At 34.3% G+C, this 15,490-nt stretch overlaps 1 protein-coding gene across 3 annotated transcripts in view; it reads left to right on the top strand.

Annotated features, from left to right (window-relative positions):
• The first annotated feature begins 1,307 nt into the window (after window positions 1-1,307).
• The window catches only part of LOC127856300 (P2X purinoceptor 4-like), a 54,719-nt gene continuing 40,536 nt past the window's right edge, over window positions 1,308-15,490 (top strand). For all 3 annotated transcript variants that reach the window (XM_052392431.1, XM_052392424.1, XM_052392441.1), the window contains exons 1-3: window positions 1,308-1,471; window positions 11,573-11,726; window positions 14,793-14,864. In XM_052392431.1, the coding sequence (XP_052248391.1) occupies window positions 1,332-1,471; window positions 11,573-11,726; window positions 14,793-14,864 (366 nt within the window). In that variant the 5' untranslated portion in view covers window positions 1,308-1,331. The remainder of the gene's footprint in view (window positions 1,472-11,572; window positions 11,727-14,792; window positions 14,865-15,490) is intronic.

Consider the following 15,490-nt stretch of genomic DNA (forward strand, 5'->3'; position numbering starts at 1 on the left):
AGGAACGCTATCTGGTCTAAACAAGTATTACTTGAAACACAAAGATTTTCTATGGTAAGGGTTATCTATGGCAAGCGAAATGCACATTAATTCCTTAAACCACGGTTTAACAGTTAACTATATAGCTAAGAGACTTTGAACCCGGGTTCAAAGTGCCGTTTGCACATTAATTCCTTAAACCCGAGTTCAAGACTTTGAACAGCGCTTCAAAGTGTTCTAAAATAGATACAAATCTGTTATCTGAGACAACCAATCAGCGGAGCTTAAACCACAATTAGAAGGTAAATGCCGCGACTTCATTGGTCATCTCTTAACTACAAGGTTAAGAGACTTTGAACTGCGGTTCAAAGACCTATAGAATACATGTTATCTATAGGTCTTTGTGCGGTTCAAAGTCTTAAACTGCGGTACAGAGGCGCGGAATGCACATTAATTATCTAACAGTTAATTATATAGTTAAGCAACTTTGAACCCGAGTTCAAAGTGCCGTTTGCACATTAATTCCTGTCTTAACTATAGGGTTAAGAGACTTTGAACTGCGGTTCAAAAACTGAAACTGCGGTTCAAAGTCTTAAACTGCGGTTTAAAGTCTTAAACTGGGGTTAAGATGGCGGAATGCACATTAATTTATTTAACAGTTACCTATAGGGTTAAGAGACTTTGAACCCGAGTTGAAAGTGCCGTTTGCACATTTATTCCTTAAACCAGAGTTCAAGAGTTTGAACCGCGGTTCAAAGTGTGTCTAAAACTAGATACCTACATAATTCAGTGACAACCAATCAGCGGAGCTTAAATCACAATTAGAAGGCAAATGTCACGATTTCATTGGTCGTTTCTTAACTACAGAATTAAGAGACTTTGAACCGCGGTTCAAAGTCTTGAACCCGGGTTTAAGGAATTAATGTGCAAACGGCACTTTGAACCCGGGTTCAAAGTCTCTTAACTATATAGCTAACTGTTAAACCGTGGTTTAAGGACTTAATGTGCATTTCGCTTGTCATAGTTATCCTTAACTAGACCACGGGCTTTAGTGACTAGACTCATGCTCGCCGTTACAATCACGTTTGTATAGGTCCCTGAATCACGCGATAAAAAGGTCTGTGTACGTGGTCTAATGGATGATGGTTGGGTCGTATTGTTAAGTTAAGGAGCTACACATTGAGTATCGATTGCAATTGCTTCATGATACTTTATTTCTTGATTTTATTCCCTTATTTAACATACTTACCGTTTTAAAACAACTATCCGAAAAAGCATAAACTTATTGCGCAACCGATGTTAAAAGCGTTCGCTGATTCAGAGTGGTTTTCATCATCATGTGATGATAAAAAATGAAAATGGCGTCTTTACTCGGACGCGTCTTCTCCTTATTTTTTGAATACGATACTCCAAGAATAGTTCACATACGAAGCAAGAAAGTTGGCGTCATAAATCGATTATTACAGCTTTGTATAGTTGGATACGTGATTGGGTATGTCTATTAAATGACCATTTGTTTTTCATCATGTCTCATGAGTGACAGTTGGAAAAAACATTGCAGATACTTTACTTTCGTTTTGGCTTTTTTTAGAAATGGGAACGTCTTTTTGAGTCGTAGGTATATAGTCTAAGAGATCACGTAAAACACAACGTTTGTTAAAGATGCCGTTTGTTCCAGTACAACATTTAAACAAATAAACAAATAAACCATTGTTTTGCTGATCAAAAATTTAGTCAATATAAATTGCCGCCCTAGACTTAGAGCCTTTTGATGATTTTTACTTTGGCAGACTCTTGGCTCTCAGATTTATCCAGAACGCGTATTATTTCAGCTAATCAAGAATTCGACAAAAACTGACTTTAACAGAGAAATATAATTTCAAGGTCACACATTTGTATCTGATGTTAAATAATAATAAACACCATACATGGTACTAGTCTTGTTTAGTTAAAACTTTCAACATATAAAAAAAAACATGTTGAACGCATATAAATATAAATGGGAATCGCTCCTTTGTTATATCTTAAGAACATTTTCCAAAACGAAAGTAGCTGATACTTGTTTACTTAAGCTACGCTTAGCTAGCATGTCAGATATCAGTCTGGTCAATATGGTCTAAACTGACGACGGCCTCGATAAATGACGACCAGCCTTTTTCACACATGGACATTGACAGCCAATATTATAACGGTTCAATGACAATGACAGGGGTCTAGATAGGCTCAAAACTTGTGGCTTCTCCCTTAAGCCAAAATATGTAGAATTGGTAACATTTTTGGGAGAAATGGTACTTTTGCGTCTTAGATCTTAGTTTTACGTACATTTCGCAGCAACTGAACGGATGATTGGTTTCTGTTCAGCTTTCAATCAACTTTTCACTTGTTTTATAAAATAAGACATGTTCAGTGTATAAAACTACATTTTTCTTATTTCTCATTGATTATTGATTATGATTGTACTTTTAATTAATTTTTTTCCTGAACAGGTTATCAAATAAACTTCAATTGTAACAAGCCAATTGTTCAGAATATTTTTACTTCCTTGTTAATTTTAAGCAATTCAACATGAAATCAAATTCACATTTTCATTTGAAATCTCATTTTAAAGCAGAGATTCCAAATCTTACCTGTAAATGAGCCCCATATTTATTGCCAGTGCTAGGATACATCTTCCCATGTGATCATTCCTTAGTATTGTTTTCATGGGGCATTTAACATTGCTGAAGCATAGTTATTGGTAGCCAGCACAAGGCAATTAATCAAGGCATCATCTATTAACAATTTCAAGAAGTGTAATAGCTCCAGACTGTTCTTTTGAATGTTCAAATTTGCATGACCTGTAAATGGGACAACTTATGGCTGAGAATACTGTGTCCAATTATCCACATCAAAGTGATTTTAATCAGTCAATTTCTTGCACAAAGTAAATCATTAAAAGGAGGAGAAGTCACTTCGCCTTCATGAAATTTATGTGCGAAGTTAAGATTCATTTGGCGAAGAAATCGCCCACTCGATCGCGAGACCCCTGAATGATCATAATTATTATACATTACTATTCAGTATTGCTATTACAACAACACAAATTGATATCTGTATCATTTAAATTTGAATAATCAGATTTATGATTATCTTGTTAAGCAACTAGGCCGTCATGGATTTGGACCATCCTGACCCGCATTCGTAAGATGCACTGTGCCACAAAAATGAACCAATCAGGTGCCCTTGGAAAGTTCCGTCAGCAGGAAGAGCGTTAGTACAGAAAAGCACGTGTATAAAGATGCTATCGCTATTTTTGCACCTCAGGAACTTTCAGAGCTGTAAACAAACCTATACAAACCAGCGAATTTGTTTTCTTTTTTTTAATGGACAATCGGTCCTGTAAAGTTGACCGACAGGCCGGACCTTACATAATTTTACAGGACATGTCCGTTGGTCCAGCCACGTTTGGCTGTGACTGTGTTATTTGCCAATCTATAGTTAAATGTGTATTCTTGGACATTATGTCGAAAATTGCATTCAAATTCTGCAATGTTTTGACAAAATACTTGCATACTGGCTAGACCTCACTACATGAATTAAAGTAATCTGTTTCGTTTACAATTGTCTCATAGTGTCGACCCTTCTGATTGGTTGCTTTCCCCCCATTCACACATAGCTGCGACTTTACGATGATTATCCCGATCAAGCCCGGTCTGAAAAAAAGGATTGAGGCTGGTCAGAGTCTAAATCGAGCAATTTGGCAAATTATGGTCTTCATTTCGACCGTTCTACGATGCCCCTACGTCAAACTCTTTCACCGTTATTGCCGCGACATTCAAGATCATACTATGACGCTACCCAGAGCTTTTACTGCGCTTTTACTACGATCATGAAGATCTCTCTACGATGCTTCCGCGCTGCCTGTATGATTACGACGCTTCTACTACGCTCGTTTTACAATTTTACAACGATTCTTGTTGGCCACAATCCCGCTACGCTTGTTTTGAGCATGTTCAAAATAAGCGTGGCAAGAGTGTAGAGATCTCCGATCATGAAGACTCAACCGCGACCATACTGCGCTTACAAAGACTCCACTTTGTTTCTCCTACGATTTGTCACGATTGGCCACGTTTTCGGCCACACTTTTATCGTAGTAGAAGCGGCGTCTATGTGTGAACGGGGGGTAAGATTTGTTACTATGTGCATGTGCTTGTTCCAAAACATGTAACTTAATGGAAAACCCAAACTCTTTCTCATATTATTGTTAAAATATTTTTTACATTTTATTAAAAAGTAAGCGGCATATAAAACATTTCATGAAGCTATTAATATTCCATGAACAAACTAACATAATCATGTGTTACCTAATTAAAATTCATAGCATCTATGACAGGGCCCTTGTTTGGCCGTTTTTGTTTGGGGCTGAAATTCTCCCCTTAAAATAGTATACTTTTTTTCCCCTATTTCAGCTAAAAACTTCACCTCCAAATTAAAAAAAAAACTTTTATACCTATGTTGCCAGCTGGTATTGTGCTATTCACCTTTGATTAAATTTTGTTTAACGATTATTTACATTGTTAAAGTGTTTAACTGGATAATTATGCTAAATTTATTACGCCATTTTGTCAAAAAAATGACATCATTTCACAGCATATTGATATTTTTCACTGTTATTTTTCACTGTTTAAAACAGTGAAATACCAGTTTTATTTCACTGATATTTCTCTATTAACCACCGAAAAGCATAAAATAAAATGATTTATTACCAAATAATCAAGAGAACTTGCTATCTACATGTACCTGTGACAATCAAATAAAATAGACAAAAGTTTTTTGATTGGTCAGTTGGAATCATTCAACCTTATTGTTTTCCTTGACCTTTTCACCATTTCATGCTACTATTAAGAAGTCTAGCCATGGTAAAAGTTCTGAAATTGGGTTTTATCTGGTTTCCGCTCAATAACTCTAGCAAATATCTTAGATTCTTTGCCAAAATTCATGAAAATGTGTAAGGCAATAACATATAGGTCAAGCTCGATAATCGGCCAAATCGACCCAGACACTCCTGAGTTTCGACCCTTGAATCATCGAAAAATTGTGTTTTTTCTCGTTTCAGCTCAATAACTCGAGCAATTGTCATAGGATTTTCGCCACACTTCATAAAAATGTGTAAGGCAATAAGATCTAGGTCAATTTCGATAATTGGCCAAATTGAACGGGACACTCTTGAGTTACGGCCCTTGAATTATCGAAAAATTGCGGTTCTTCTCGTTTCTGCTTAATAACTCGAGCAAATTTCATAGGATCTCCGCCACACTACATGAAAATGTGTAAGGTCATAAGATCTAGGTCAAGATCGATAATCAACCAAATTGAGTTGGACACTCCTGAGTTACGGTCCTTAAATCATCGGAAAATTGAGTTTTTGTCCTTATGTTATGAAGTTGTGCATGTTGGATTGTTATTGTCCTATATCAAAACTGAACTTTTTTTATGCCCCTGATAGGGTGGCATATAGCAGTCGCACTGTCCGTCGGTCTGTCTTTCCGTCACACTTTTGCGTTTAGGTTTCGAAAAATGCTCATAACTTCTATGGCGCTTCAGATGTAACCTTCATGTTTGGTATGCATGTGTATATGGACAAGGTGTTTCCATACGCACACAAACTTAGGGTCCGCGTTTAGGTTTCGAAATCTGCGTTTAGGTTTCGAAAAAGCGTTTTTTGGGGGCATATGTCTTCCAATGGAAACAGCTCTTGTTTTTTTACACTTATACCTATGTTGCCAGCTGGTATCGTGCTATTAACCTTTGATTAAATGTATATTTATGTAAATTACATTAAAATATAGCAATTTTAAGTGGTGAATGGTTGGTGAAAAGATCTTCTAAAATTCCCCTTTTCACCCAAAGCGATGCAAAATTCCCCCCTCTAAGGGCCCCGGCCCCAATCCCCCAAAGTGTAGTAAGGGCCCTGGTTGTATACATTGTACAAAGAATTCCTTACCTGGGATTCAAAATTGAAACCTCTTAAAGCAATAGCTTTTGCCCTATCTTAGTACTCAAAGTATTTTCCAACTTATTAAGGGAAAGTGTTACAAAGGTTTTATTCTTTTACTGATTTCCAATTAAAATTATCGATAAATGAACCAATATTTCGAACTTTTTTCAGTGTAAGGATATCTATTTTTTGAAAAAAAATTATGAGCTATTGTCATCACCTTGGCGTCGGTGTTGGCGTCGGCGTCCGGTTAAGTTTTGCGTTTAGGTCCACTTTTCTCAGAAAGTATCAATGCTATAGCATTCAAACTTGGTACACTTACTAACTATCATGAGGGGACTAGGCAGGCAAAGTTAGATAACTCTGGCGTGCATTTTGACAGAATTATGTGCCCTTTTTATACTTAGAAAATTGAAAATTTTGGTTAAGTTTTGTGTTTAGGTTCATTTTATTCCTTAAGTATCAAAGCTATTGCTTTCATACTTGCAACACTTACTAACTATCATAAGGGGACTGTGCAGGCAAAGTTATGTAACTCTGACTGGCATTTCGACAGAATTATGTGCCCTTTTTATACTTAGAAAATTGAAAATTTGGTTAAGTTTTATGTTAAGGTCCACTTTATTCCTACAGTATCAAAGCTATTGCTTTCATACTTGCAACACTTATTAACTATCATAAGGGGACTGTACAGGCAAAGTTGTGTAACTCTGACTGGCATTTGGACGGAATTATGGGCCCTTTATACTTAGAAAATTGAAAATTTGGTTAAGTATTGTGTTTTGGTCCACTTTACCCCTAAAGTATCATAGATATTGCTTTCATACTTGGAACACTCGCAAACTATCATAAGGGTACAGTAAAAGGACAAGTTGCATAACTCTGGTTGTCATTTTTACGGAATTATGGCCCTTTTTTGACTTAGTAACTTTGAATATATGGTTAAATTTTGTGTTTCGATCCACTTTACTTCTTAAGTATCAAGGCTTTTGCTTTCAAACTTCAATACTTTCATGCTATCATGAGGTTACTGTACCTGGCAAGTTGAATTTTACCTTGACCTTTGAATGACCTTGACTCTCAAGGTCAAATTATTAAATTTTGCTAAAATTGCCATAACTTCTTTATTTATGATTAGATTTGATTGATACTTTGACAAAACTACTCTTACCTGACATACCACAATAGACTCCACCTGAACCATCCCTCGTGCCCTCCCCCCCGAATCCCCCCTCCCTAATTTTTTTTTTTTTTTTTTTTAAGATCATCTCACAAATGATCACAACACCCTCACACTATACCACCCCCCCCAACCCCCCCCCCAATTTTTATTTTTTGAAACGGTTAAAAAACACAAATATTTATTTTTATTATTTTATTTTTGAAATACCGTCCAACCATCGCACCCAAGAATCCCCCCCCCCCCAATTTATTTTTAATATTTTTTTTCATTTTTTTTACATTTTTGTAAGATAATGTAATAAATGTCCACACCCCCACACTATACACACCTCTTCACTCCACCCCTCCCTGCTTTGTGATTGAAATTGAGAGTCCCTTCACCTTTAAAAAGAAAATAGATGAGCGGTCTGCACCCGCAAGGCGGTGCTCTTGTTTTAAATCCCCCACCACTATAGTGGGGGACATGTTTTTGCCCTGTCTGTTGGTTTGTTTGTTGGTTTGTCTGTTTGCCCCAACTTTAACATTTGCCATAACATTTGCAATATTGAACATGCAACTTGATATTTGGCATGCATGTGTATCTCATGGAGCTGCACATTTTTAGTGGTGAAAGGTCAAGGTCATCCTTCAAGGTCAAAGGTCAAAATATGGGTCAAAATAGCTCATTTAATGTCACTTTTGCAATATTGAAGCTAGCAACTTGATATTTGACATGCATGTGTATCTCATGGAGCTGAACAATTTGAGTGGTGAATGGTCAAGGTCATCCTTCAAGGTCAAAGGTCATATATATGGGGACATAGTGTTTCACAAACACATCGCTTGTTTATTGTTTAAACATCATGTTTACATTCTTCCTTGAATCAATGAGAAATATTTGGAAAATCACCAAATTGTGAAAAAGTCCCTTAAACCATACAAAAAGGCCTATAAAGGCAAAGTACATGACTTTATTTTAATGCAATGTTAATTTTCTTTTACATAAGATGGCAACATTTATGAGTTTTTTTATTAACTTATACATGAGGGTGCAGGATTCACATGGGTTTACACATGGGCTGGAAAGAATGTGAACACACTTTAAAAAAAAAGTTATATGCACTAGTTGAAATTCTTAAGAAATATTGTTTTAAAAAGTTTTTTGAAGAAAAGCATCACATACAGGGCGTGTTTACATCCATTAACATTCAATTGTGAACCCCACAAAGTCACATGATCCTGCAGCATGTTATAACTGAAAGATAAATCCCCCTTCTGCAAATGATGCAACTCAAACATTCTATAGGAGTATGTTGTTGTATGTATGAAATTTTCTGCAGATTTCCGCGGATCTGACTTTCCATGGGTCCAAGTCTGAGATTTGTATGAATTTGTAAAAATTGAGGTTAGGGTCTACTAGCAATGTCATGGGAGATTTCATTAGTGGTCTGAAAAATAATATTTTAAAACTTCTCTGAATATGGCCTTAGAAGCACTTTCGGCATATTGCACTAGTAGCATTATGTTAAATGCATTATTAGGTTTTGGATTCGCAACTTTTCAATCAAAATCTGTTTTTGAAAATGTGTGGCTTATTTAATTTTTTTTTGCAATTGGCCTCGTACTGAAAAACATGTATATAATTGAGAGAATAAACAACAACCACCAAATCATGGGGATTGTCAAATAGGAACGGATGCACACAACTGCGGATATTTTATTGAAAACTATACCAGTTTCCAAATGGTTAAACAAAAATGTTGAAATACGGATCCCTGGAGTTTTCTTGAGTGGTTCGACATTTTATAAGTACATTTGCACAGCGACCAAGATGGTCATATCTGCAAGATGGATTATTGCAATTATCTCTCAGTAAAGTGTTGATAATTGAACATATTGTAAATTAATGCGCTAAAATGGAAGATTGCCAGCAATTTTCACAGAGATCAAGAAACAAAATTAAGAACATTAAGAATAAAAACAAAAAATATGGTGTCAAATCTGCATCCCTGGTTGGAGAAGGGAAAAAGGTTAAACTAAATAAATCGTGTTGTAAATTCCCACTAGTGGCATTAAGTGTGTTTATTTGTGTGTCTGTTTAAAGAGGTTTGTCACCCCTTTGTGCACATTTTGTTGTTTAAATTCTGTTGATATTATTTCCTCCTCTCTTAGTTTTCTTCAACCAGACGCCTGGGAATATTTAAATCTCTATGAGTGATAAACATGTAACATTTTGTATTACCAAAGGTATTTTTGTTAAAATTTTAACAGGCACCACCTCCTCATTTATACACCTGCCTCTGCCACGCCATTTCTAGTATTTAGTTATATTTCAATTGTATAGTATAACTATAACTATTATATAATTATATACCTAGCACCTACATAACTACCAAAATTAGACAAAATGAAAGGCTTTCTTTATATAAAATAAAATTTCATGGTTCCTTTACCTGTAAACATCGTAATGGCCAATATGATGAGCCACAGAGGAACCTATCTACCATAGCACATTAAGGTCTCATTGGCCACCATGCATTCATCTTCAACTGGCCGGGGTAAAGTGGACCTTTGACTCAAAATCAAATTTCCCCCTGAAATGTCACAGGATCACAGGGGCAGGTCTACATAAAGGGCAGTCAGGAAGAGGCTGATAGTTTCTGTAAATAAGTCTGATTTGCATACACACTCACTCAAGAGTGGTGAAAACTAAAGTAAAGTAACATTTGTAATGAAAATTAATTTACATGTGTATCACAGTTTGTTTTTTTCCTGACTGGTAAAAGTTATGCTATTGAGTTTTGTTTTCATGAGTTTGATCATTTTGTTGTTTGTTTAAACGTGTTAATGTGTACATGTTGTTTTATATCATTACCATTATTTAATTTGGACATAGGTCTTATTTCTGTAAAATAAAAACTTAGATGTGTCAACAAGAAAGATTTTTGTGATAACTACAACTATAGCCAAAACATAAGGTACAATACTTTATGTGTTTTCTTTGCAAATTTTTACTTACTGACTGTAAAAATGACAAAAATAATGCAAAATTCATTTTTTGTCATCTGAATTTCAAATTTAGACATCAATTTGTGTCAAAATATTTGCATAAAAAATTACTTTTTTCTTTTTTAATTTTTTTGAGCATCTGTACCTACAATTAATATATCACAAGATATTCTCTATCAAAATGTTGTGTTGTTCTCATATTTTGTTTTTAAAGTTTCACATCTTTCCTGATTTGAAAATGAGATGTTATTTAAAAAGATTTTCTCAAAAAAAGTGCCTTGTGGTTTGGCTTAAATATTGAATAATAAATAGAAACATAGATTTTATTTCTAAACATTAAAAAAAGCAAGCAATAAACATGCATTGGTGACATCATTATGTCTGTTAAACAAATCTGCAGAGGTAACTAGAGCTATAAATCCACCTGACTAAATTTTTAATCAGAAACAATGGGATGCAGTAACTACAGACAGTTATGTTCTGGATGCAGTATGAAGAGCATTGGCTGTAATTCACATCATATGCAAATTTGAATACCATAACTACTTTAAGTTTTCGGACACTTAAAAATAAAAATAAATATTTCATGTCCCAAAATTTAGATATGAAAAATATTTAAAATTACGGGTGTCCCAAAAATTTAGAGACAACAATTAATTTGTCAGAAAATTATAATTATATTGAAATAAAAGCAATAAATCCAAAGAACAATAATTTTCTTGTGATTTACTCTTCTTTTTCTGCTTAAAAAAAATAAATGCAACTGTACAGCTATGCTAACTCTTGATAATTAGAACAAAAAAGTAAAAATTGAAAAAATATTGTCTTAATAGGATGACATTGTTTCAAATGCTGATGGGTGAATTTATTATTTTCTACCTGTATACATGATTATTTACCCAATTATGCATGATCCATGATCAAAGTGTCACGAGATAAGCGAAAACAATGAAGAAGTTTGAAGAATAGTGTGATAAAATGTACTGTTTGAAAATTAAGAGACATTAATTATAGACGAAAACCCTTATGTCCGAAAAATAAGAGTCAAGAAAAAAAAAAATTTTGCTCAAAAAGAGGGTGTCCGAAAAACTTAAGGGAAATAACGCTAGATTATTAAGTGCCATTGTCATTCCCAATCAGCATGACTTATACATGTAAATTATGGTGTGTATATTTGTGAGCATCAAATGAAATCTTTCTCGCTTAATTAATTTTCTGAACTTATTTCTTCAAAATTGAGAAAAACGAAAAATATCAGCTTGGAAATGGTACCATTATAATTATGGTACCATCTTTATAATGAACAAAAACAAGGTTTAAATACATGTTTATGCAACTTCAATTAGATACATATATATAATCTCAAGGCTATTGCTAAATGTTATCAATAAATGCTTGTTGTAAAACTTATTCACAATTATGTATATCATATTTTACATATTGCAGCTACGCAATAATCTATCAGAAAGGGTACCAGGATTTTGACAATGTCCAAGGGGCCATTACCACAAAGTTGAAAGGTGTTGCACAAACTTTCAACCTGTCAGGGGATGGGAAAAACAGAACATGGGATGTGAACGACTATGTTGTCCCTCCACAGGTATTTGACATTTAAATAATTGCTTCTTCAGCTTTGATAACTTCTTTTCTTGTAAATATACCTCCTCTTCAAATGTGTTTTCCTTATTATTTCCTTATTGTCCCCTACGGGTGAAACCGGAGGGGACTTATGGTTTTCACTCTGTGTGTCAGTCAGTCAATCAGTCAGTCTGTCACACTTTTCTGGATCCTGCGATAACTTTAAAAGTTCTTTATATTTTTGCATGAATCTTGAAACATAGATAGATGGCAATATGGAGATTATGCACATCATTTCATTTTGTTCCTATGTCAAAAATTCTGGTTGCTATGGCAACTGCCACGTAATCGCTTATTGTTTGTGGCGAACACACATTAACAAACAAAGTTTATTTCTCTTCATTTAATAGTGTGTAACCTATTGTTCGATTTCACGTCATGCGCATATTGCCATAATGGCGTTACTCGCATAAACTACATTTTGCTACATTGCGAATAGGGCAAGTCCGTCCCTTGTTCTTAATGTCAATTTATCCATACACAACGTGTAATGAAATACTCAACAACAACGCCATATGTGAATTCCAGTCCAATTTAATTTCTAATATAATTCATATTTTCAAATATATAAGACTACAGTCTGACAACTACATGATTGGATCTATCTCGATCTGTTCACCTCAAAATCTAAGCGCAGAGTCTTTTATTCTGACAAAACATCTACATTTTGTTTACCGGTTAATTTGCATAAAACTCAATTATAACTTTGATTGGTCATTAGTGTCTGTTTCTGCACATGCTTATTGTTGATTGGTTGAGTTGCTAAATGTACTGAATCAATGACACCCCCCAGGAACGGAGTTTCATGTGTTTACCCATTTATCGACTAATCCCTCCAGACATCTGATTTGATTGTTTGTGGTGATAGGAAGTCTTAATGTAATCTTTAAGTTGAATAAGATTAAGTTTCCCGGTGCAATACTTTGTATGACTGATGCAAATTAGGTATCACTGTAATCCTTTTCATCTGGCATATTTCAATGGATATATGAAATAATCTAATAAGATTAGACTTCTCGTGGCAGCTGAGTAACAGATTCACGTTTTTAATTGCAAGAGATCTTAAATTTCCAAACTTCATTTATGTTATTTTTGTTTCTAACATTCAAATATTTTCTTTATAGAACTCTTATTATTATGATAAAAGATGTATCATATTTATGTATCTATTTAATTCTGAAATACAATTATGATAACTAAATTTACTTATAAATTCCTATCAATTATTAATATTATCTGTCATTAAATTTCTATCATATTGTTATATTATATAACATAATATTTATGTTATATGAATAAACAATAACAGGGCTGTTAATTTTGTTACAGAACAACAACAAAATATGACAATGATGGAGTTTCACCAGTAGGGGACCATATTGCTTGGCAATAGTCTTGTTATTTCTGTTGTAAAATTAATAATTATTGTTATTTTGCTTATGAAGGTCTAATATGTTTTCTGATATTTTTTACATAATTTTAAATTAATTATCATTGTTCATGTACTTGTTTGCAGAATCTGATCCCATCTCATGTAAGAATGGAAGTATTTTAACTGTTGCATAGTTTATTTTAAAACAAAAACTAACAGACTTTTTAGTACGGTACCTCACCATGTGTTAGGTGCAACCATGTATAACCCTTTCCCACTAAGAGCCAAAGTGGAAATTGCTATGTGAAAACAGTATAAAACAAGGACAGCCTGCGAGTAACTCACAGTCTGATTAGGTTTTATGCTGTTTGCTGCTCATCAGTAATTAAGGATTGGAAACGAAGCCTTTAAAACTTGAATCTAGTAAGAAAGGTATTTAATTAATATAACTTTCTCAGGGACTACAAATGCGTGAAAATCGGTATCTAAGTGGTAATTTTAAAGGGATAAGGCACGCCAGATTGTTTAATGCCAAACATATTATGAATATTTTGGATAGCACAAGAAATTTGTTATTCCCCCGGATCGAATGATCGGGAGTATATTGTTTTTGGCCTGTCTGTCTGTCATTGTATCTGTGTGTCTGTGTGTCTGTCACAAAACTTTAACCTTGGTCATAACTTTTGCAATATGAAAGATAGCAACTTGATATTTGGCATGCGTGTGCATCTCATGGAGCTGCAAATTTTGAGTAGTGAAAGGTCATCTTTCAAGGTCAGAGGTCAAATATATGGCTTTAAAGCGGCGCAGTAGGGGCATTGTGTTTCACAAACACAGCTCTTGTTGTAAATTAGCACTCAGGTAAGTGTTTAATGAATGTATAATTAGCCCAAACTTGTTGAATTGAAAATTGCAGGTTTAAAACTGCGCCTTATTCATGGTTATGTGGGTATTTGTTGATTATTTGTAAGATAACTAAAACTAGAAAATAAGTTTTCCAACTATATTTTGGAAACTAAACATTTTACATGTGTATTGTCCTTAATCTTTTCTCTTTTCATGTTAATGTCATTAAGTTGATCGAGAGCTGTATAGTTACCATTTGGAGCAGTATTGAACGAAGTTTTGTTCGTTGGTTTTGTTGGATTGTTTGCATGTTTCAACAGTTTGTCAGTAATATAAAAAAGGCTGTCAGTTGAAGAACACACACTATTCTGGAATAGCTGGATTGCCAGTAGCAGGTAACCATACTTATGTGAGTGACTGACTACTGCCATACTTATGTGAGTGACTGACTACTGCCATACTTATGTGAGTGACTGACTACTGCCATACTTATGTCAGTGACTGACTACTGCCATACTTGAGTCAAATGTTAGGGGAGAATGGCCATAGAAGGTTTCCATGATCAATCACTACACAAGTTACCGGGTTGGGGATCAAACCTGCAAACTTTAGTTTGTAGTCACGTGCACTACATACTGACTTAGCTGTCCAGGTCTTGAAAAACAAGTACTAGATCAATTAAAAAAAAAACTTTTAAAATTAAAGACTCTGTGCTTAATGTTTTATCAATATACATAATATAAACATGTTTATACCTTGCATTCTGATTGTGTATGTGTGTTATTTGATTACTTTTACATCTGCTTGCAGGAAAACAATGCTTTTTTTGTTACGACCAATGTGATAGTTACACCACGTCAACAGATGGGCCTTTGTGAAGAGGTATGGTTAAAAACATATTTATGCTACCATTTGTTTTTGACATTTTACTTGTAACATGTAATATTAACTTGTTCATCATCATGCAAATGATAGAAGAATACATGTTATTGTATAAAAGAGCATTTTACATTGTTTTTATATTTTGAGTTCCCCGCAGGGTGGTAGGCATACATATAGGATCTGGCAGGAGTTGTCAAATCATACCATATTTTATTAAACTAGTTCAGGAATTTTGTTAGTAAGCGAGCCTTTGGCGAGCTTACTAATGAAATTCCTGGACGAGTTTAATAAAATATGGTATGATATGACAAAGAGTGTCAGATCTGTTTTATCACTTGCTTTTAAATGAGCAAATTAAATAAATATTTACGCAAACATAATGATAAATCTCGAATACTGTTTACATTTCCTGGCGTCATTTGGAATGCCTCGGATTTTACAAAGCAAAATAAAATGCGATTGGTCAATAAACGAAAACTAAGCCCATGAAAACGCTTAAAAATGTTGTATTACACATGTGTAATAAAAAAAAATATGTAATAGTTGTATTACATTGGAAACGGGGTATAGCATGTGATAAAAAATTGCACTTGTCCATCTGTTTATACATCTGAACCACCACACAT

The sequence above is a fragment of the Dreissena polymorpha genome, chromosome 1 (genome assembly GCF_020536995.1).
Source record: "Dreissena polymorpha isolate Duluth1 chromosome 1, UMN_Dpol_1.0, whole genome shotgun sequence".
Taxonomy (NCBI): domain Eukaryota; kingdom Metazoa; phylum Mollusca; class Bivalvia; order Myida; family Dreissenidae; genus Dreissena; species Dreissena polymorpha.